The following is a 25158-nucleotide window of genomic DNA, read 5'->3' on the forward strand; positions in this document are numbered from 1 at the left end:
AAAAATTGCATCAAGCACACCAATTTATTATTACACAGAAAACCAAACACATTAGCTACAAATGGGTGTAAGTTATTAAAATGCCATGACTACATTCAGTCAGGGTCATCTCTTTGACCTGAATACTCATGAATTGCGAAGCGTATAGAAGAAAGAAATTAACCATGTCTGCCCTGTTCGGGCTGTATAAAGTAGAGATGAGCGGGTTCGGTTCCTCGGAATCCGAACCCGCCCGAACTTCAGCTTTTTTTACACGGATCCGAGCGACTCGGATCTTCCCGCCTTGCTCGGTTAACCCGAGCGCGCCCGAACGTCATCATGACGCTGTCGGATTCTCGCGAGGCTCGGATTCTATCGCGAGACTCGGATTCTATATAAGGAGCCGCGCGTCGCCGCCATTTTCACACGTGCATTGAGATTGATAGGGAGAGGACGTGGCTGGCGTCCTCTCCATTTAGATTAGAAGAGAGAGAGTGAGATTGAGACAGAGACACTTGATTTACTGGAGCTTAGGAGTACTAGAGAGTGCAGAGTTTACTAGTGACTGACCACTGACCAGTGACCACCAGTGCAGTTTTATTTAATATAATCCGTTCTCTGCCTGAAAAAAACGATACACAGTGACTCAGTCACATACCATATCTGTGCTCAGCCCAGTGTACTGCATCATCTATGTATAATATCTGACTGTGCTCACACAGCTTAATTGTGGGGGAGACTGGGGAGCAGTTATAGGTTATAGCAGGAGCCAGGAGTACATATTATTAAAATTAAACAGTGCACACTTTTGCTGCAGGAGTGCCACTGCCAGTGTGACTGACCAGTGACCTGACCACACTGACCACCAGTATAGTATACTATATTGTGATTGCCTGAAAAAGTTAAACACTCGTCGTGTGACTTGTGTGGTGTTTTTTTATTCTATAAAAAACTAATTCTGCTGACAGACAGTGTCCAGCAGGTCCGTCATTATATAATATATACCTGTCCGGCTGCAGTAGTGATATATATATATATATTTTTTATATCATTATTTATCATCCAGTCGCAGCAGACACAGTACGGTAGTTCACGGCTGTAGCTACCTCTGTGTCGGCACTCGGCAGTACATCCATAATTGTATACCACCTACCCGTGGTTTTTTTTTTCTTTCTTCTTTATACATACTACATCTCATTATCATCCAGTCTATATTAGCAGCAGACACAGTACAGTACGGTAGTCCATGGCTGTAGCTACCTCTGTGTCGGCACTCGGCAGTCCATCCATAATTGTATACCACCTACCCGTGGTTTTTTTTTTCTTCTTTATACATACTACATCTCATTATCATCCAGTCTATATTAGCAGCAGACACAGTACAGTACGGTAGTCCACGGCTGTAGCTACCTCTGTGTCGGCACTCGGCAGTCCATCCATAATTGTATACCACCTACCCGTGGTTTTTTTTTCCTTCTTTATACATACTACATCTCATTATCATCCAGTCTATATTAGCAGCAGACACAGTACAGTACGGTAGTCCACGGCTGTAGCTACCTCTGTGTCGGCACTCGGCAGTCCGTCCATAATTGTATACCACCTACCCGTGTTTTTTTTTTTCTTCTTTATACATACTACATCTCATTATCATCCAGTCTATATTAGCAGCAGACACAGTACAGTACGGTAGTCCACGGCTGTAGCTACCTCTGTGTCGGCACTCGGCAGTCCATCCATAATTGTATACCACCTACCCGTGGTTTTTTTTTTCTTCTTTATACATACTACATCTCATTATCATCCAGTCTATATCAGCAGCAGACACAGTACAGTACGGTAGTCCACGGCTGTAGCTACCTCTGTGTCGGCACTCGGCAGTCCATCCATAATTGTATACCACCTACCCGTGGTTTTTTTTTCTTCTTTATACATACTACATCTCATTATCATCCAGTCTATATTAGCAGCAGACACAGTACAGTACGGTAGTCCACGGCTGTAGCTACCTCTGTGTCGGCACTCGGCAGTCCATCCATAATTGTATACCACCTACCCGTGTTTTTTTATTCTTCTTTATACATACTACATCTCATTATCATCCAGTCTATATTAGCAGCAGACACAGTACAGTACGGTAGTCCACGGCTGTAGCTACCTCTGTGTCGGCACTCGGCAGTCCATCCATAATTGTATACCACCTACCCGTGTTTTTTTTTTTTTTTCTTCTTTATACATACTACATCTCATTATCATCCAGTCTATATTAGCAGCAGACACAGTACAGTACGGTAGTCCACGGCTGTAGCTACCTCTGTGTCGGCACTCGGCAGTCCATCCATAATTGTATACCACCTACCCGTGGTTTTTTTTTCTTCTTTATACATACTACATCTCATTATCATCCAGTCTATATTAGCAGCAGACACAGTACAGTACGGTAGTCCACGGCTGTAGCTACCTCTGTGTCGGCACTCGGCAGTACATCCATAATTGTATACCACCTACCCGTGGTTTTTTTTTCTTTCTTCTTTATACATACTACATCTCATTATCATCCAGTCTATATTAGCAGCAGACACAGTACAGTACGGTAGTCCACGGCTGTAGCTACCTCTGTGTCGGCACTCGGCAGTCCATCCATAATTGTATACCACCTACCCGTGTTTTTTTTTTTCTTCTTTATACATACTACATCTCATTATCATCCAGTCTATATTAGCAGCAGACACAGTACAGTACGGTAGTCCACGGCTGTAGCTACCTCTGTGTCGGCACTCGGCAGTCCATCCATAATTGTATACCACCTACCCGTGGTTTTTTTTTCTTTCTTCTTTATACATACTACATCTCATTATCATCCAGTCTATATTAGCAGCAGACACAGTACAGTACGGTAGTCCACGGCTGTAGCTACCTCTGTGTCGGCACTCGGCAGTCCGTCCATAATTGTATACCACCTACCCGTGGTTTTTTTTTTCTTCTTTATACATACTACATCTCATTATCATCCAGTCTATATTAGCAGCAGACACAGTACAGTACGGTAGTCCACGGCTGTAGCTACCTCTGTGTCGGCACTCGGCAGTCCATCCATAATTGTATACCACCTACCCGTGGTTTTTTTTTCTTCTTTATACATACTACATCTCATTATCATCCAGTCTATATTAGCAGCAGACACAGTACAGTACGGTAGTCCACGGCTGTAGCTACCTCTGTGTCGGCACTCGGCAGTCCATCCATAATTGTATACCACCTACCCGTGGTTTTTTTTTCTTTCTTCTTTATACATACTACATCTCATTATCATCCAGTCTATATTAGCAGCAGACACAGTACAGTACGGTAGTCCACGGCTGTAGCTACCTCTGTGTCGGCACTCGGCAGTCCGTCCATAATTGTATACCACCTACCCGTGTTTTTTTTTTCTTCTTTATACATACTACATCTCATTATCATCCAGTCTATATTAGCAGCAGACACAGTACAGTACGGTAGTCCACGGCAGTAGCTACCTCTGTGTCGGCACTCGGCAGTCCATCCATAATTGTATACCACCTACCCGTGGTTTTTTTTTCTTCTTTATACATACTACATCTCATTATCATCCAGTCTATATTAGCAGCAGACACAGTACAGTACGGTAGTCCACGGCTGTAGCTACCTCTGTGTCGGCACTCGGCAGTCCATCCATAATTGTATACCACCTACCCGTGTTTTTTTTTTCTTTCTTCTTTATACATACTACATCTCATTATCATCCAGTCTATATTAGCAGCAGACACAGTACAGTATGGTAGTCCACGGCTGTAGCTACCTCTGTGTCGGCACTCGGCAGTCCGTCCATAATTGTATACCACCTACCCGTGGTTTTTTTTTCTTTCTTCTTTATACATACATACTACATCTCTTTATCAACCAGTCTATATTAGCAGCAGACACAGTACGGTAGTCCACGGCTGTAGCTACCTCTGTGTCGGCACTCGGCAGTCCGTCCATAATTGTATACCACCTACCCGTGGTTTTTTTTTCTTTCTTCTTTATACATACATACTACATCTCTTTATCAACCAGTCTATATTAGCAGCAGACACAGTACAGTACGGTAGTCCACGGCTGTAGCTACCTCTGTGTCGGCACTCGGCAGTCCATCCATAATTGTATACTAGTATCCATCCATCTCCATTGTTTACCTGAGGTGCCTTTTAGTTGTGCCTATTAAAATATGGAGAACAAAAATGTTGAGGTTCCAAAATTAGGGAAAGATCAAGATCCACTTCCACCTCGTGCTGAAGCTGCTGCCACTAGTCATGGCCGAGACGATGAAATGCCAGCAACGTCGTCTGCCAAGGCCGATGCCCAATGTCATAGTACAGAGCATGTCAAATCCAAAACACCAAATATCAGTAAAAAAAGGACTCCAAAACCTAAAATAAAATTGTCGGAGGAGAAGCGTAAACTTGCCAATATGCCATTTACCACACGGAGTGGCAAGGAACGGCTGAGGCCCTGGCCTATGTTCATGGCTAGTGGTTCAGCTTCACATGAGGATGGAAGCACTCAGCCTCTCGCTAGAAAAATGAAAAGACTCAAGCTGGAAAAAGCACAGCAAAGAACTGTGCGTTCTTCGAAATCCCAAATCCACAAGGAGAGTCCAATTGTGTCGGTTGCGATGCCTGACCTTCCCAACACTGGACGTGAAGAGCATGCGCCTTCCACCATTTGCACGCCCCCTGCAAGTGCTGGAAGGAGCACCCGCAGTCCAGTTCCTGATAGTCAGATTGAAGATGTCAGTGTTGAAGTACACCAGGATGAGGAGGATATGGGTGTTGCTGGCGCTGGGGAGGAAATTGACCAGGAGGATTCTGATGGTGAGGTGGTTTGTTTAAGTCAGGCACCCGGGGAGACACCTGTTGTCCGTGGGAGGAATATGGCCGTTGACATGCCTGGTGAAAATACCAAAAAAATCAGCTCTTCGGTGTGGAAGTATTTCACCAGAAATGCGGACAACATTTGTCAAGCCGTGTGTTCCCTTTGTCAAGCTGTAATAAGTAGGGGTAAGGACGTTAACCACCTCGGAACATCCTCCCTTATACGTCACCTGCAGCGCATTCATAATAAGTCAGTGACAAGTTCAAAAACTTTGGCCGACAGCGGAAGCAGTCCACTGACCAGTAAATCCCTTCCTCTTGTAACCAAGCTCACGCAAACCACCCCACCAACTCCCTCAGTGTCAATTTCCTCCTTCCCCAGGAATGCCAATAGTCCTGCAGGCCATGTCACTGGCAATTCTGATGATTCCTCTCCTGCCTGGGATTCCTCCGATGCATCCTTGCGTGTAACGCCTACTGCTGCTGGCGCTGCTGTTGTTGCTACTGGGAGTCGATGGTCATCCCAGAGGGGAAGTCGTAAGCCCACTTGTACTACTTCCAGTAAGCAATTGACTGTTCAACAGTCCTTTGCGAGGAAGATGAAATATCACAGCAGTCATCCTGCTGCAAAGCGGATAACTGAGGCCTTGACAACTATGTTGGTGTTAGACGTGCGTCCGGTATCCGCCGTTAGTTCACAGGGAACTAGACAATTTATTGAGGCAGTGTGCCCCCGTTACCAAATACCATCTAGGTTCCACTTCTCTAGGCAGGCGATACCGAGAATGTACACGGACGTCAGAAAAAGACTCACCAGTGTCCTAAAAAATGCAGTTGTACCCAATGTCCACTTAACCACGGACATGTGGACAAGTGGAGCAGGGCAGGGTCAGGACTATATGACTGTGACAGCCCACTGGGTAGATGTATGGACTCCGGCCGCAAGAACAGCAGCGGCGGCACCAGTAGCAGCATCTCGCAAATGCCAACTCTTTCCTAGGCAGGCTACGCTTTGTATCACCGGTTTCCAGAATACGCACACAGCTGAAAACCTCTTACGGCAACTGAGGAAGATCATCGCGGAATGGCTTACCCCAATTGGACTCTCCTGTGGATTTGTGGCATCGGACAATGCCAGCAATATTGTGTGTGCATTAAATATGGGCAAATTACAGCATGTCCCATGTTTTGCACATACCTTGAATTTGGTGGTGCAGAATTTTTTTAAAAACGACAGGGGCGTGCAAGAGATGCTGTCGGTGGCCAGAAGAATTGCGGGACACTTTTGGCGTACAGGCACCACGTACAGAAGACTGGAGCACCACCAAAAACTACTGAACCTGCCCTGCCATCATCTGAAGCAAGAAGTGGTAACGAGGTGGAATTCAACCCTCTATATGCTTCAGAGGTTGGAGGAGTAGCAAAAGGCCATTCAAGCCTATACAATTGAGCACGATATAGGAGGTGGAATGCACCTGTCTCAAGCACAGTGGAGAATGATTTCAACGTTGTGCAAGGTTCTGATGCCCTTTGAACTTGCCACACGTGAAGTCAGTTCAGACACTGCCAGCCTGAGTCAGGTCATTCCCCTCATCAGGCTTTTGCAGAAGAAGCTGGAGACATTGAAGGAGGAGCTAACACGGAGCGATTCCGCTAGGCATGTGGGACTTGTGGATGGAGCCCTTAATTCGCTTAACAAGGATTCACGGGTGGTCAATCTGTTGAAATCAGAGCACTACATTTTGGCCACCGTGCTCGATCCTAGATTTAAAGCCTACCTTGGATCTCTCTTTCCGGCAGACACAAGTCTGCTGGGGTTGAAAGACCTGCTGGTGAGAAAATTGTCAAGTCAAGCGGAACGCGACCTGTCAACATCTCCTCCTTCACATTCTCCCGCAACTGGGGGTGCGAGGAAAAGGCTCAGAATTCCGAGCCCACCCGCTGGCGGTGATGCAGTGCAGTCTGGAGCGACTGCTGATGCTGACATCTGGTCCGGACTGAAGGACCTGACAACGATTACGGACATGTCGTCTACTGTCACTGCATATGATTCTCTCAACATTGAAAGAATGGTGGAGGATTATATGAGTGACCGCATCCAAGTAGGCACGTCACACAGTCCGTACTTATACTGGCAGGAAAAAGAGGCAATTTGGAGGCCCTTGCACAAACTGGCTTTATTCTACCTAAGTTGCCCTCCCACAAGTGTGTACTCCGAAAGAGTGTTTAGTGCCGCCGCTCACCTTGTCAGCAATCGGCGTACGAGGTTACATCCAGAAAATGTGGAGAAGATGATGTCCATTAAAATGAATTATAATCAATTCCTCCGCGGAGACATTGACCAGCAGCAATTGCCTCCACAAAGTACACAGGGAGCTGAGATGGTGGATTCCAGTGGGGACGAATTGATAATCTGTGAGGAGGGGGATGTACACGGTGATATATCGGAGGATGATGATGAGGTGGACATCTTGCCTCTGTAGAGCCAGTTTGTGCAAGGAGAGATTAATTGCTTCTTTTTTGGGGGGGGTCCAAACCAACCCGTCATATCAGTCACAGTCGTGTGGCAGACCCTGTCACTGAAATGATGGGTTGGTTAAAGTGTGCATGTCCTGTTTTGTTTATACAACATAAGGGTGGGTGGGAGGGCCCAAGGACAATTCCATCTTGCACCTCTTTTTTCTTTTATTTTTCTTTGCGTCATGTGCTGTTTGGGGAGGGTTTTTTGGAAGGGCCATCCTGCGTGACACTGCAGTGCCACTCCTAGATGGGCCCGGTGTTTGTGTCGGCCACTAGGGTCGCTTATCTTACTCACACAGTCAGCTACCTCATTGCGCCTCTTTTTTTCTTTGCGTCATGTGCTGTTTGGGGAGGGTTTTTTGGAAGGGACATCCTGCGTGACACTGCAGTGCCACTCCTAGATGGGCCCGGTGTTTGTGTCGGCCACTAGGGTCGCTTATCTTACTCACACAGTCAGCTACCTCATTGCGCCTCTTTTTTTCTTTGCGTCATGTGCTGTTTGGGGAGGGTTTTTTGGAAGGGACATCCTGCGTGACACTGCAGTGCCACTCCTAGATGGGCCCGGTGTTTGTGTCGGCCACTTGGGTCGCTTATCTTACTCACACAGCTACCTCATTGCGCCTCTTTTTTTCTTTGCGTCATGTGCTGTTTGGGGAGGGTTTTTTGGAAGGGACATCCTGCGTGACACTGCAGTGCCACTCCTAGATGGGCCCGGTGTTTGTGTCGGCCACTAGGGTCGCTTATCTTACTCACACAGCGACCTCGGTGCAAATTTTAGGACTAAAAATAATATTGTGAGGTGTGAGGTATTCAGAATAGACTGAAAATGAGTGGAAATTATGGTTTTTGAGGTTAATAATACTTTGGGATCAAAATGACCCCCAAATTCTATGATTTAAGCTGTTTTTTAGGGTTTTTTGAAAAAAACACCCGAATCCAAAACACACCCGAATCCGACAAAAAAAATTCGGTGAGGTTTTGCCAAAACGCGGTCGAACCCAAAACACGGCCGCGGAACCGAACCCAAAACCAAAACACAAAACCCGAAAAATTTCCGGCGCTCATCTCTAGTATAAAGTAGCCTTTTTTTAAATATTGGCCAGTGACATTGAACTGCAAACAGAATATACTGTAAGTGAGAATCAAAAATAAATCTATACTGTGTACAGGATATTACTTTATTTGTAATGTACCAGAAAGTGTTGTGCTACAAGAAAATGTCCACCACTCTCCTGAGCCTCTATGTGTCACAAATCAAGGAGTATTTACAGTAACATTTTTGTGACTGTGCCTTGTTTCTCCCAGAGTATTCTTCTGGACAGTGTACTTTTAGCCCTTCATCCCCCAGATACACAGTCATATACTGTATTTCCCAATGCAAGTGTATAATGTATGTACAGTATATGTTTTAACAGGGGTGAATATTATTGTGAATGTGAAAATCACATTTTTTAAACCTAGAGCTTTGGAATTTTGCAGACGATAGTCTTGGATCTCCAGCCAGCAACAAATAGTGTACATTTACAACTGGAAGTCATATGTAAATGAGGATAGCTTCTTACTGTAGCTACTATTAAATGGGGAGGTCTAGCTTTGTAGATAGCTTTCTCTCACATCAGTGGCTTTCAATTTGTCTGTGTTCAGACAATGGCTAAAACTTCCAAATATACATCATTGTTAAATTACAGATGGCTATATATTTATTATTATCACATACTGGGATCTTAGGGGGTCATTCCGACCCAATCGCATGCTGTGCTTCTTTGCAGCCATGCGATCGGGTCGGAACTGCACATGCGCTGCGGCCGCATTACACAGGCGCGTCATTGCCCAGCACTGGCTGTCGCCGGGCAGCGACCCTGTTAACGCAGAAAGCAGTCGCAGCGGCGACCGCAAGAAGATTGACAGGAGGAAGGCGGAACCGGGCGTCAACTCACCGTTTTCTGGTGTGGAGATCCAAATGCAGGCGTGTCGAGGCATTTGGAGGGCAGATGTCTGATGTCAATTCCGGGACCTGCAACGCTGGATTGATCGCACAGGGTAAGTAACGCTTACCCTGGTCTTGTTCTACGCAAAACTTTTTTTGCATAGCAGAGCTGGACAAGCGATCACAGCCTTGCTATGCAAAAATACACTCCCCCATAGGCGGCATCTAGTTGATCGCACGAGCTGCAAAAAGTTGCAGCGTGCAATCAACTCGGAATGACCCCCTAAGTCTTTCATTCCCTGTAGTGGCTCTACCATATTCAGAAGGGTTGTGCGTTTCCTGGCTTGTCACAGTGTCCATGATCATTGCTGAGCTGGCTACATGGGAGCAGCCATGTTGCTTTCAACTCAGGTGAGCACACTTTCCAAACAGACCCTGCTTCTGTGCTCACATGCTCATACTTCCAATGGCAGACAAGCTCTCACTATGTAAACCTGCACCTGTGGCTCAGACTTTGTTGGAATTATTCATTCCCTAGTGCAGTGGTTTCTAAACTCTGTGCCTAGGGTTCGTGGTCCAGGACCAAATTAAATTATTTATGGTCAAGTGATAGGAAAAACCTGTGTAGTGGTTGGCAATCATAAAACATGTGGACAATCAGAAGCACAACTATATACACCACCACATAAGTGAACCTAAGGATGACAGGTAGACACAATTTACTTAGTTTCATTTAGTTACTGATATTTTTTCCCCAAAATGTATTAATAAAACACTTTTATCCTAGCAGTACCATGAAAAAAATGCTAATACTCTAGGGTGCTGTGATTCAAGAAAGTTTGGGAACCACTGGCCTGGTGTGTTCCTCTCTGATCGTGTGTGATTACCTGCACTCGGTGCTTCAGTATCCAGCCTGTGCCAGTGCTCCTGTTACCAGTACCACTACCACTATTTTGCTTTCAGTGCATCCACTGTTAGCCTGCGCCAGTGTTCCTGTTTATTGCCTGAGTACTGTCATTCCACCTGCTCTCTGTACTGTTATCAGCAGCAGGTGCCGTATTTGCTGACACTACCGGCATCCAGCATGACTGTTATTCCAGCAGCTCAACACTACTGTTATTCCAGCATTCCAATGCTCTTATCAGCATCCTGCATTTAGTGCTCAGCAACTGCAGTATGTCTCACCTGCTCATTGCAGGTCCCTGCAATTTTCCTCACTATTCATATACAGTATCAGTACTCAGCATCTTAGCAAGTATACACTGGAACCTCTGCCAGCTTCTGAGATAGCCTTGAATCATTGGTGGCACATCAATAGCAGTGCACAGTTCAGTGCCCTCTCTGCAAACTATAAAATTTGTGCCCTCCTACAAATCTGTTCCTTTGACATGTCTCTTTCCAAGCACTATAGTTGAGTATGGCCTCATTAACAAAACATGGGAAACTTAATGCACAACCATCCCACCTTGGGGATGGCCATTAACCATAGATACTGTAGTTACAAACTGTTGGTTAACCCACCAATGGCCAACTCTATCTCACTTGAAAGTGTGCCAGGCTGCAGCTGATACTGGTTTTGCAAAACAAATTATAATTCTATTCTATCAACAATATTATATTATGCTGGATATATTTTTTTACATCTTAACAATCAAGACAATCAATGGATAAAGATGATCTCTAAGGGACTAGCTGCAATTTTAGCAATGTAATGCAGCACTCAAACACTGTTGACATTACTTACAAATGAACGGAGGAGTTGGTGGGGTTCAGGGGCCCTCTATGAAATCACCAATTAACTACAAGTCTCAGCACAGTAAAAGGTCTCTTTGGATTAAACACTGACTGCATCTTCTGCAGCAAACTAGCGGCAATAACTTTGTCTAGCCAGTCCTTATGGGAATCGAACCACAGTTGAAGGCTATGTTAAGCAATGAGCATACCACTAGCTCAAGGTAGCCACCTGGTCAAGTAATGCACACCTGCAGTGACAAAGTGATGTCACTGATTCTAGTGAATGTTTGCTGGGGAACCAGTAAAGCCTATCTAGCTTCAACAAAGACTTCCAGACTTTGCCGTCTCTGTGTAGGGTTGAAGCACAGTGAGCATGTGCAGGAGGCAGTCACACATATGCATTAGTTAGTAGCCCATCTCCTACAGCATTAGGCTGCCTGTAACTCATCACAGGACACAGCTGAGAAGAAGGACACCGCAGAACCTTCGCAGTACGGTAAGTGATGTTAAATAATAAATACTGCCAGCATATTCATTAGTAGTATTGCAGTGATACTAAATGAAATTTGCCGCCGACAAGCAGAATTATTAATAACTGGAGCCCTCAATGTTACATTTTTACATGAATTAATTTAAGCTCTTTCTATAGTCAGCAAAATTGGCTATCACTAATATCCAATAAATTGAATGAATAGTTAGAACCCAGCCATATTTCACGATCAAACAGCATAACACATTATTATTTAACATTAATACTTCAAAACATTCTAAAGCAATATACACTAGACTTCATTTATAAAGTGCCCTGGATACCTACTGTAAAAGTTTTCTGTCACTCTACTAATATAGTAAACCCAACTCATATAAAGTTTTGTGGAAATGTTTAGACAATGCATCCACAAAGTACATGTGTGCCACTGTGGGTGGCTCATTAGTGGCTTAATTAATTATGACAGTGAGGGAAATCAGGCCTATGTTTATTATATGTAAAACTTTTCTGTATTTAAAGAGTTGTTTTACATTGGGATCAAAGTAATTGTAACACATTGCACCTCATTAAAAATTTAAAATGCAACAACTCCATTCCTTCATGTAATTTGAATTATCTCATCCACAAAAACATATTGATGCATTTGCATTTATTATTATTATTAGTTATGGATCAAAGGGTCGACAGTGAGAAGATCGATAATGTATAGGTTGACATCAAATGATTGACATGCACAGGGTCAACATGGTCAAAAGGTCGACAGGTTGACACAGAAATAGTCGACACGTGAAAAGGTCGACATGTGTTTTTGATGTTATTTTGGTGTCAAAATTTCCCTTCCAGCATGTGGACCCCCAATTAGTGCACCATGTCCCCTAGCATGGTTCACATTACTCACCATGCTTTGATGTTTACCATTGTGAATTCTAGTTCACGTGGATGGTAAAGTATGAAAAAGTCCTAAAAATTTTAATAATATAAAAAAATCATGTTGACCATATGCTGGGTCAACCAGTGTCATATAAACCAATTGAACCTTTTGACCATTTGATGTTGACCTATTGCTGTTGACTTTGTAACTGTCAACCTATCATCTGATTATTATTATTATTATTATTATTATTATTATCATTATTAATATTATTATTATCATAATTTATTTACAAGGTGCTACATAGGTTTGCGATCTCTGGACAGGGGGAATACAACTGACAATATTTTACATGAGCACAGATTTATACAGATAAGTTAACAGTTTCACATAAATACATAATGCAGGATGTACAGTAGTTCATACAGTGGCGTAACTAGAAATTTTTCTCCCCCAAGCCAAAAAATTCTTCGGCGCCCCCCCCCCCCCCCCCTTCATGCTCCATAATTGGGAGCAAGAAAGGGATAAATATGCGCGCGCCGAAAAAGGGGCGTGGTTTTGCTGGAGTGGGCGTGGTTTCGCATAAAGGGGCGTGGCATTGCAGGAAAAGACTACCTTATACCCCAGTTTTGCAACCTGCACGCCCATACGTTGGCCACCACAGGAAAGAAAAATAATCCTGATTCATGCCCCTTACATTATTTGTCATTTTGAGCCAATTAGAGCTCACGGACGGCACTTCCCCCTATTAGACCCGCGGCCGCCGGAGATGATGCAGCAGGAGGGACACAGGGAGGCGCGCTGTGTGCCCTCCGTGTCCCTCCAAAAAGCGGCGGAGGGAAGGAGACTGCAGACTGACATGCGGACGCTCGTCCGCATGTCAGTCTGCTGTAAATCAGTGGCGCCCCCGCAGCCCCTCGCCCCCAAGCCACCGCGAGGACTGCGGGGGCAGTAGTTACGCCACTGATGTTCATATTTGGTTCAGCAATCTGATCGCTATCTTCCAGCCAGCTATATAACATGTATCAGGAGAGGTTAAAATCCATTTTATTGGTTTAGCACCTATGACATTGCTGCAAATACAGTGCACTATATTGTAGATATGTTAAAAAGATTAACTTAGTATTTCTTCATTATTTTTAATAGAACGTCAGATAATATGTTCTTTTTGAACTTTTTTTTATTTTTTGCAGCATTTTGTAATTTTGTCAGGATATAGCGGCTTTGTTCTATAAACCATTGACAGGTTTGACAAATATTGGTACTTTAATGCGATAGAGCAGAAAACTCAGTATGAGCCAAACGACTTAAATTTACCACTACAGAAGGCATGTTGTTGAACTGGCAGCACATTTAATATTTGCAGTACTGCACCTCATCGTGATTTAGATAAAACCGTCAAGCTAAGAAATATAACATATCATAATTAGTCTATTTCAGAGATTTAGCAGAAATACAGTCTCATTAAATTGAGTGGTATTGGGCAATGTGTTGCCAACTTGCCATATTACCTGTTATCTGATAAATTACAAAACTAGCATTTGGTGAACTTATATGTATGCCATTATGCTCAATTATATCTCTAAGTAACTATTTTGTACTCTTAAGCAGTGGTTCTCAAACAGTATGCTGTGGCACACTGGGGTGCCTTGGATTGCTGGTCCAGGACCAATTCAAAATAATTTATGGACAATATAATAGCCAAAACCAGCGCTTGTAGTTTCCAATCATAAAATATGTGGACAAACAAAAGCAAATCCTGTCCCTCACCACATAATGGAACCTAAGGATGACATATAAACATAATTTACTTAACTTAATATTTTTTCTAAATTTCTCAATAAGAAACTTTCGGCCTAGGGGTGCCGTGAAACAAATTCTGATACTCTATGGTGCCGTGATTCAAAAAAGTTTGGGAACCACTGCTCTGAAGAATTTAATCTTTCCTCTATCTCAAGGTCATCCAAGCATACTGTACTTCTCTTGCTAACTATCCTCTCACCTCTTCCATCATTCTTCCTTGTATAGCTTATGACCTCAAAATTAATTTAAGTAATAGACATCTAGGAACAGATGTGTCCTCACTTACTGGTAGTCCATACTAGAGGAGCAGCGCGTCATAATGTTCTTTAAAATTTGCTTCTTAGTTGCATTGCAGAGACACAGTGTACCAGAGATAATGGGCTGCCACTTTAATGGCACAGGAATTGGTTTTACAAACAAAAAAAGTTACAGATGTGGGGTTAGGCTGCGGGAAGGGAGGGTTAGGGGGAGGGAATGGGGAAGGTTAGAATACTTACCCTAAAAGTGTCAGGATCCTGGCCGCCGGGATATCGGTGCCAGTCTTCTGACCGCTGGTATTCTAAGCACCTGGAGCCCATACCCAAACCATTTCTTTGTATGTCCGGGTATCTCCCAAATTTTGAGAAGCTCTCTTGGGCTCCCAATAACGTGGCCTGCCAGCTGATCCGCTCACTTAACTTATGAAACAGTCAGCACAAGTGTTTACTGATGCTGTATGCCATCATAGCCCAGCTGCCTGTATTACAGCACTGAGCAGCAGGGTGAGGGACCATGATAACAAACTAGTCATGTTTACGAGGGAGATTCTCCAAACCTCCTTGTATCGACTCTCTGGGCTTCACTAGTTTTCCTTTCTTGTACACCCGTGCTGATGATAGTTTATTCCAAACATGTATGCTAAATCAGTGTTTTACTGAGTGTGCTTCCTGTACTGTGTATTGGACTCTATATCCTGCCCTAGAACTCATTTCTGATTGCTGTCTGCCTTGACTTTGAACAAGAAGTGCCTTGAGTCCTGTTGGAGAAAGAGCGCTATATAAATACAATTATTATTATTATTAAGTAGCCCTCTACTTGTTACAGATAAAGACATTGTGGGGTCTCGTTGTCTCAACAAGTATACAAGTATAGCCCAAACTAACATTATACCATAAGCATGACAGCAGGTCTGCCTCATTACACTGTCCCACTGTATGATCTCTAGTCTAGCCAATTTTTATTTGCCTACACCATCCTGTTCATTATATTTTCACATTGCTGTCAGACACAAAAGCAGAAAGACAAGAGGACAAATAGACAAGGAGAAGCAACTTTGCTGCCAGAGCTGCTACCCACGTCCGCTCTTGTACAGTAGGAGTGAGCACTCTTTTATATAATGCTTTACAGAGAATATTTAAACACTGACATGACTTCAAGTGGCCCTTACAAGTATTTCTTGCCATATAAACACATACTGTACACTAACAAAGATACATGTGATTGGACTGTGCAAGGAAATTATAAACAGTAATGTTAACCACTGTACCACTGTGCTCCCTTAGGATATTGTCTGTATGGGGACATATAGGCTACCTGGTGGCTGTGAGGCTATATGTGCATATAGACTATCTGATGGCATGTGAGGCTATATAGAAACACATGAAGGGCTATTTTCATATTAATAATATATGAAAAGATACATTTTTCCATTTTTCCATCTGACCAACCATGCGTGTATATTCTTCATAATACAGTTTCATGTTTGCTATAACATGTTAATGCAAATCACACTACGTGATCTAATTCACTTTGCAGTGTGTGCTGCACTATATAAATAGCATATTCATAAAGAAATGTATATATACATTTATTCATAAAGTAAAATTTTAGCACCATGCTAAATGTGTCAATCTCACTGTAGATATTATGATTAAGTTGTCCACAGTCTGTGTGGTAGAAGTGAATATGAATGTGGTTTGCTACATTGTAGGTCAGAGCTTACATATTTATTTATTTTACCAACATCTGCAATTTAAGACAATGTCAAAAAAGTGATAATTGCTTTTTAACAGCTACATTTATTTAAACGTAGTGGACAAAAAAATAAGATTTTACTCACCGGTAAATCTATTTCTCGTAGTCCGTAGTGGATGCTGGGAACTCCGTAAGGACCATGGGGAATAGACGGGCTCCGCAGGAGACTGGGCACTCTAAAAGAAAGATTAGGTACTATCTGTTGTGCACTGGCTCCTCCCACTATGACCCTCCTCCAGACCTCAGTTAGGATACTGTGCCCGGAAGAGCTGACACAATAAGGAAGGATTTTGAATCCCGGGTAAGACTCATACCAGCCACACCAATCACACCGTATAACTCGTGATACTACACCCAGTTAACAGTATGAAATATAACTGAGCCTCTCAACAGATGGCTCAACAATAACCCTTAGTTAGGCAATAACTACATACAAGTATTGCAGACAATCCGCACTTGGGATGGGCGCCCAGCATCCACTACGGACTACGAGAAATAGATTTACCGGTGAGTAAAATCTTATTTTCTCTGACGTCCTAGTGGATGCTGGGAACTCCGTAAGGACCATGGGGATTATACCAAAGCTCCCAAACAGGCGGGAGAGTGCGGATGACTCTGCAGCACCGAATGAGAGAACTCAAGGTCCTCCTCAGCCAGGGTATCAATTTTGTAGAATTTAGCAAACGTGTTTGCCCCTGACCAAGTTGCAGCTCGGCAAAATTGTAAAGCCGAGACCCCTCGGGCAGCCGCCCAAAATGAGCCCACTTTCCTCGTGGAATGGGCTTTTACTGATTTAGGATGCGGCAATCCAGCCGCAGAATGCTCCAGCTGAATTGTGCTACAAATTCAGCGAGCAATAGTCTGCTTAGAAGCAGGAGCACCTATTTTGTTGGGTGCCTACAGGATAAAAAGCGAGTCAGTTTTCCTGACTCCAGCCGTCCTGGAAATATAAATTTTTAAGGCCCTGACTACGTCCAGTAACTTGGAATCTTCCAAGTCCCTAGTAGCCGCAGGCACTACAATAGGTTGGTTCAAGTGAAAAGCTGATACCACCTTAGGGAGAAACTGGGGACGAGTCCTCAATTCTGCCCTATCCATATGGAAAATCAGATAAGGGCTTTTACATGACAAAGCCGCCAATTCTGACACACGCCTGGCCGAAGCAAAGGCCAATAACATTACCACTTTCCACGTGAGATATTTCAAATCCACAGTTTTAAGTGGCTCAAACCAATGTGATTTTAAGAAACTCAACACCACGTTGAGATCCCAAGGTGCCACAGGAGGCACAAAAGGGGGCTGAATATGTAGCACTCCCTTTACAAATGTCTGAACTCCAGGCAGTGAAGCCAGTTCTTTCTGGAAGAAAATCGACAGAGCCGAAATCTGGACCTTAATGGAACCCAATTTTAGGCCCATAGTCACCCCTGACTGTAGGAAGTGCAGAAAACGACCCAGCTGAAATTCCTCTGTTGGGGCCTTCCTGGCCTCACACCAAGCAACATATTTTCACCAAATACGGTGATAATGGTTTGCGGTTACTTCTTTCCTGGCTTTTATCAGCGTAGGAATGACTTCTTCCGGAATGCCCTTTTCCTTTAGGATCCGGAATTCAACCGCCATGCCGTCAAACGCAGCCACGGTAAGTCTTGGAACAGACAGGGCCCCTGCTGTAGCAGATCCTGTCTGAGCGGTAGAGGCCATGGGTCCTCTGATATCATTTCTTGAAGTTCTGGGTACCAAGCTCTTCTTGGCCCATCCGGAACCACGAGTATCGTTCTTACTCCTCGTTTTCTTATTATTCTCAGTACCTTTGGTATGAGAGGCAGAGGAGGGAATACATAAACCGACTGGTACACCCACGGTGTCACTAGAGCGTCCACAGCTATTGCCTGAGGGACCCTTGACCTGGCGAAATATCTAGTTTTTTGTTTAGGCGGGACGCCATCATGTCCACCTGTGGCCTTTCCCAACGGTTTACCAACAGTTGGAAGACTTCTGGATGAAGTCCCCACTCTCCCGGGTGTAGGTCGTGTCTGCTGAGGAAGTCTGCTTCCCAGTTGTCCACTCCCGGAATGAACACTGCTGACAGTGCTAAGACGTGATTTTCCGCCCATCGGAGAATCCTTGTGGCTTCTGCCATCGCCATCTTGCTTCTTATGCCGCCCTGTCGGTTTACATGGGCGACTGCCGTGATGTTGTCTGATTGGATCAGTACCGGCTGGTTTTGAAGCAGAGGCCTTTGCCAGACTTAGGGCATTGTAAATGGCCCTCAGTTCCAGAATATTTATGTGTAGGGACGACTCCTGACTTGACCAAAGTCCTTGGAAATTTCTTCCCTGTGTGACTGCCCCCCAGCCTCGAAGGCTGGCATCCGTGGTTACCAGGACCCAGTCCTGTATGCCAAATCTGCGGCCCTCTTTAAGATGAGCACTCTGCAGCCACCACAGTAGAGATACCCTGGTCCTTGGAGACAGGGTTATCAGCCGATGCATCTGAAGATGCGATCCCGACCACTTGTCCAAGAGTGACTTGTCCCACTGAAAGGTTCTTGCATGGAACCTGCCGAATGGAATTTTGCTTCGTAAGAAGCTACCATTTTTCCCAGGACTCGTGTGCAGTGATGCACCGATACCTGTTTTGGTTTCAGGAGGTCTCTGACTAGAGATGACAGCTCCTTGGCTTTCTCCTGCGGGAGAAACACTTTTTTCTGTTCTGTGTCCAGAACCATCCCCAGGAACAGTAGGCCTGTGGTAGGAACCAGCTGTGACTTTGGAATGTATAGAATCCATCCGTGCTATTGTAGCACTTCCCGAGATAGTGCTACTCCGACCAACAACTGCTTCTTGGACCTCGCCTTTATAAGGAGATCGTACAAGTACGGGATAATTAAAACTTCCTTTTTTCGAAGGAGTATCATCATTTCTGCCATTACCTTGGTAAAGACCCTCGGTGCCGTGGACAGTCCAAACGGCAGTGTTTGGAATTGGTAATGGCAATCCTATACCACAAATCTGAGGTACTCCTGGTGAGGATGGTAAATGGGGACATGTAGGTAAGCATCCTTGATGTCCAGGGATACCATGTAATCCCCCTCCTCCAGGCTTGCAATAACCGCCCTGAGCGATTCCATCTTGAACTTGAATTTTTTTATGTATGTGTTCAAGGATTTCAAATTTAAAATGGGTCTCACCGAACCGTCCGGTTTCGGTACCACAAACAGTGTGGAATAGTAACCCCGTCCTTGTTGAAGTAGGGGCACCTTGACTATCACCTGCTGGGAATACAGCTTGTGAATTGCCTCTAGCACAGCCTCCCTGCCTGAGGGAGTTGTCGGCAAGGCAGATTTGAGGAAACGGCGGGGGAGAGACGCCTCGAATTCCAGCTTGTACCCCTGAGATACTACTTGAAGGATCCAGGGATCCACCTGTGAGCGAGCCCACTGATCGCTGAAATTTTTGAGGCGGCCCCCCACCGTACCTGGCTACGCCTGTGGAGCCCCCGCGTCATGCGGTGGACTCAGAGGAAGCGGGGGAAGAATTTTTATTCTGGGAACTGGCTGACTGGTGCAGCTTTTTCCTTCTTCCCTCGTCTCTGTGCAGAAAGGAAGCGCCTTTGACCCGCTTGCTTTTCTGAAGCCGAAAGGACTGTACCTGATAATACAGTGCTTTCTTAGGCTGTGAGGAAACCTGAGGTAAAAAATTTTCTTCCCAGCTGTTGCTGTGGATACGAGGTCCCAGAGACCATCCCCAAACAATTCCTCACCCTTATAAGGCTCTATGTGCCTTTTAAAGTCAGCATCACCTGTCCAGTGTCGGGTCTCTAATACCCTCCTGACAGAATGGACATTGCATTAATTCTGGATGCCAGCCGGCAAAATATCCCTCTGTGCATCCCTCATATATAAGACGACGTCTTATGTTCGCAAAATAGTATCCCTGTTTGACAGGGTTACAGACCACGCTGCAGCAGCACTATCTGCAGGTCTCAGTCTAGTACCTGAGTGTGTAAATACAGACTTCAGGATAGCCTCCTGCTTTTTATCAGCAGGTACCTTCAAAGTGGCCGTATCCTAAGACGGCAGTGCCACCTTTTTTGACAAACGTGTGAGCGCCTTATCCACCCTAGGGGATATCTCCCAGCGTAACTTATCCTCTGGCGGGAAAGGGTACGCCATCAGTAACTTTTTAGAAATTACCAGTTTCTTATCGGGGGAACCCACGCTTTTTCACACTTCATTCACTCATTTGATGGGGGAACAAAACACTGCCTGCTTTTTCTCCCCAAACATAAAACCCTTTTTTAGTGGTACTTGGGTTAATGTCAGAAATGTGTAACACATTTTTTTATTGCCGGGATCGTGTAACGGATGTTCCTAGTGGATTGTGTATATGTCTCAACCTCGTCGACACTGGAGTCAGACTCCGTGTCGACATCTGTGTCTGCCATCTGAGGGAGCGGGCATTTTTGAGCCCCTGATGGCCTTTGAGACGCCTGGGCAGGCGCGGGCTGAGAAGCCGGCTGTCCCATAGCTGTTACGTCATCCAGCCTTTTATGTAAGGAGTTGACACTGTCGGTTTATACCTTCCACCTATCCATCCACTCTGGTGTCGGCCCCACAGGGGGCGACATCACATTTATCGGCATCTGCTCTGCCATCACATAAGCCTCCTCATCAAACGTGTCGACACAGCCGTACCGACACACCGCACACACACACACACAGGGAATGCTCTGACTGAGGACAGGACCCCACACAGCCCTTTGGGGAGACAGAGAGAGAGTATGCCAGCACACACCAGAGCGCTATATAATTTTGGGATTAACACTATATTGAGTGAATTTTTCCCAATAGCTGCTTGTATATACAATATTGCGCCTAAATTTTGTGCCCCCCCTCTCTTTTTAACCCTTTGAGCCTGAAAACTACAGGGAAGAGCCTGGGGAGCTGTCTTCCAGCTGCACTGTGAAGAGAAAATGGCGCCAGTGTGCTGAGGGAGAAGCCCCGCCCCTTTTTCAACTGACTTTCTCCCGCTTTTTCTGGAATACTGGCAGGGGTAATTTTACATCTATATAGCCTCTAGGACTATATATGATGTAGATTTGCCAGCCATGGTGTCATATATTGCCCTCAGGGCGCCCCCCCCCCCTGCGCCCTGCACCCTCAGTGACCGGAGTGTAAAGTGTGCATGAGGAGCAATGGCGCACAGCTACAGTGCTGTGCGCTACCTTGGTGAAGACCGAAGTCTTCTGCCGCCGATTTTCCGGACCTCTTCTTGCTTCTGGCTCTGTAAGGGGGACGGCGGCGAGGCTCCGGGAACGAACACCAAGGCCAGTTCCATGCGGTCGATCCCTCTGGAGCTAATAGTGTCCAGTAGCCTAAGAAGCCCAACCTAGCTGCAAGCAGGTAGGTTCGCTTCTTCTCCCCTTAGTCCCTCGATGCAGTGAGCCTGTTGCCAGCAGGTCTCACTGTAAAATAAAAAACCTAAAATAAACTTTCTTTCTAGGAGCTCAGGAGAGCCCCTAGTGTGCATCCAGCTCGGCCGGGCACAGAAATCTAACTGAGGTCTGGAGGAGGGTCATAGTGGGAGGAGCCAGTGCACACCAGATAGTACCTAATCTTTCTTTTAGAGTGCCCAGTCTCCTGTGGAGCCCGTCTATTCCCCATGGTCCTTACGGAGTTCCCAGCATCCACTAGGACGTCAGAGAAATGGAAATAACACTACAAAGTAACCCAATAGGCAGATGGGCTACCACATGCGGCCAGTACGGCCTGTCTATATACATCATGACGTATGTTTAAAGACACTCAACATACACATACTGTAGATGGCAGCATTGGAAATCAATTCCAGGCCTCTAGGTAAAATACATATTAAATGCTTAACTGGTTTCAGATCTAACAACTGAAAACGTCATGACATACAGTATGCATTGCCATAGGTGTATGCTGGAGCTGGCATAGGGGGTGCCGCAATGGAACCTTCCCCCTGCAGGTTCATGGACTACTCCCTCCAGGATATAGACTACTCACCTGGGCCACCTTTTTCTTCTGAGATAATGTATCCACCACAGGAATGGCAAGAAAATGTACCCTTAACATTATGGAGCTACCAGAACTCTAATGTGTGAAAAAAATGTTCCTAGCTCTCAAGTTTCTTAGCGTGTTTTAACTGTAGCATTCATCTGTGTGTGGAGAACATGACAAGTGTCATTCATCACATCACATTGCCTTTCTCAGCTGTTCAGTGTGATAAGTTTATGCAATATCTGGCTATTAAGTTCAGTTTTGTGCAATTTCTTCTAGACCATTCTTATTATGGCTACTCAAATAACAGGTTGAAAATGGCAGCCAATTGACCCGTAGCTGTAGTTTTGTACATGATCCTTACCATAGGCCGTGACAGTGGTGTAACTATAGATTTTGCTCTCCCTGCCAAAAAAGTTTTTGCTCTCCCCCATGGCATTTTGGTAAAACAAACAGGGGATGTTTCTAGGCAATTTTGCTGCCAGTGCAAACAGTTAAAAATTATGCCACAAACCGTACTGCAAATTACACAATATACTACACACCGTAATGCCCATTACACAATCTGCCACACAACATAATGCCCATTACACAATCTGCCACACAACATAATGCCCATTACACAATCTGCCACACAACATAATGCCCATTACACAATCTGCCACACAACATAATGCCCATTACACAATCTGCCACACAACATAATGCCCATTACACAATAAACTAAACACTATAATGCCCATTTCACATTATGCCACACACAGTTATGCCCTTACACATTATGCCACACACAGTTATGCCCTTACACATTATGCCACACACAGTTATGGCCCTAAAACCATTTTATCCACAGAACACTTTATTCAAATATAATTGCTGAGACAGACAGGGATGGAACTACCATTGGTGCAGCAGGTGCATTTCACTGGGGCTCCTGAGGACTAAGGGGCCCACTGCTGTCCAGAGCAGCAATGAGTTATCCTCAGCCCCCCCCCCCCCCCCACAGACCATTTTGTGCAATGTCGGAGGAATGGCCTAGTGCAGAGAGCAGGGTCCTAGGGAGGCTGGGCTGACCTTGAATGTGCCGGACTGATAGAGGAGTCTTTCAACCTATCAGCGCTGTTGATCACAGCCACATACTGCCTCTAATTAACAGACAGCTGCACATTTTTTTCTGATTCACTGCTATTTATTATTAAAGGTAGCTCACAACTTGTGTAACTGGCACTGTCAGATTCTGCCTGACCATGTGCCAAATTGAGGAAAGCACAAGGGGTGGAGGTCCATCACAGACAGAGCAGAGTCCGTTGTGTTCCTACCCCCACCAAGGTACATGCCCCCTGTTTTCCAAACCTCAAAGGACATTATGGTTGTACCCCTGTCACCCAGTTCATCTACCTGTAACCTACTGCCTCTCCATGTCACCATCTGCCTCACCCTGCATTCCACTGTTACCCCCTGTATCCCTTATCTTCTGTTGTCAAACTCTGCCTTATGCTGTCACCCTCTGCCTCTACCTGTCACCCGTTGCTGTGTGTCACATTGTGAACTTGGGTTGGGGTAGAGGAGGAGGGGGGTTAGCCTAAATTATATTTTTCACCTGGGCCCATCACTCACAAGTTCCACCACTCGTGACAGCTGTCATTTGCTTATGAATTAGATAAGTCAATGTTGCTGATTTGTTTGCTTTTATGATGCTAAAGATTTCTCTTTTTTTCAGAAACCACAGAGAGAATACAAATCAATGGTTTAAGAAAGATGTATTCAGCATCTGCGAAATAAGAACATTCAAGTGTGTAAAGTTATGTAAGCAGGGAAACAAAAGCCCTAGAGAGCGACTTGAATACAGCCATTCTTGAATCACCTGTGCAGGAAATATATTGAAGAAATACACTTGTATGTAACTGAAAACTAAAAGTTTAACCCACAGCAACTACACTGCCATAAAATGACATAGTAGGTAACAGCACATTTTCCTGTGTGCCAGCTTTATACAGTGAAAATGAAACAATGCAGCACGTATCCCAAAGATCTTCATGCAGCAGCATCAAAGCAAAGAAAAATCATTGTGTAAAGCAAATAATAATAGGACAGAAAGTAGGTCAAGTCATGACTCACCCAGTCTTTAAGTTGACCTGTGCTTCCTGCACCCCTTTCTGATTAAATTTTACCATGTACTGATGCATTTCAGGATAGTTATTTCTAATGTTTCTTTCAGTGCTTCCATTTGGGACTGTACCAAACCGAAATGGGGGGGAATATTCGTATGACCGTTGAAACTAAAAAGGAACAATTAAGACAGGAAATACAGTCATAAAAGCAGTTCTTAAGCATGCTTATTAAAAAGAAATACAGTCCAAACACGCAGTGCAATAAAGATAATATTAAGCTATTATTAGTAAATTAGATGTTACTTGTGATAGCCCAATCTGTAGAAGGTAATACATATTCATTGACATGTGTTTTCAGATGGTGTTTTGACATGTTATGCTAAGCAGTATAATAATCTAATGGTATACAGTAGTCATCTTGGTCGAAGGCAGTCAGTAGGAAATTAACTAGTTCTAATCATAGTTGGACCAGATCAGAACACTGGGAATACACAGGGATTCAAACAGTCCAGAGATTGGATTAGAGGATATGAGCCTAATATTCTGGCACTGAATAGTGCCCAGAAACTTCCTTTTCTAGGGAGGAGGTTTTAAGCTGATACCAAACATGTCTTCACATTAGGTGCGCTGGCCCTTTAAATGTCAAGCAAAATGTAAAAAGCAGCTCCTTCTAGAGGTTGGTACCAGACACCCCAAAAAAGGTTTATGGGGGAATTTTTGTGGAGCTTGTAAAGAAGCTGGGGAGCATTAATGTCATTACCTAAAACCTTTCTTCAGGTTAAAACCCTTCCAATTCACCAGGTAATGA

General features: G+C 44.6%; 1 protein-coding gene across 1 annotated transcript in view; it reads right to left on the bottom strand.

Moving 5' to 3' along the window:
* Positions 1–25158, bottom strand: part of GRIN2A (glutamate ionotropic receptor NMDA type subunit 2A) — a 995689-nt gene that overhangs the window by 156097 nt on the left and 814434 nt on the right. Inside the window, exon 11 of the mRNA XM_063934277.1 lies at positions 24358–24518. Coding sequence (XP_063790347.1) covers positions 24358–24518 — 161 coding nt within the window. The remainder of the gene's footprint in view (positions 1–24357; positions 24519–25158) is intronic.

Source organism: Pseudophryne corroboree, chromosome 7 (genome assembly GCF_028390025.1).
Source record: "Pseudophryne corroboree isolate aPseCor3 chromosome 7, aPseCor3.hap2, whole genome shotgun sequence".
NCBI lineage: Eukaryota > Metazoa > Chordata > Amphibia > Anura > Myobatrachidae > Pseudophryne > Pseudophryne corroboree.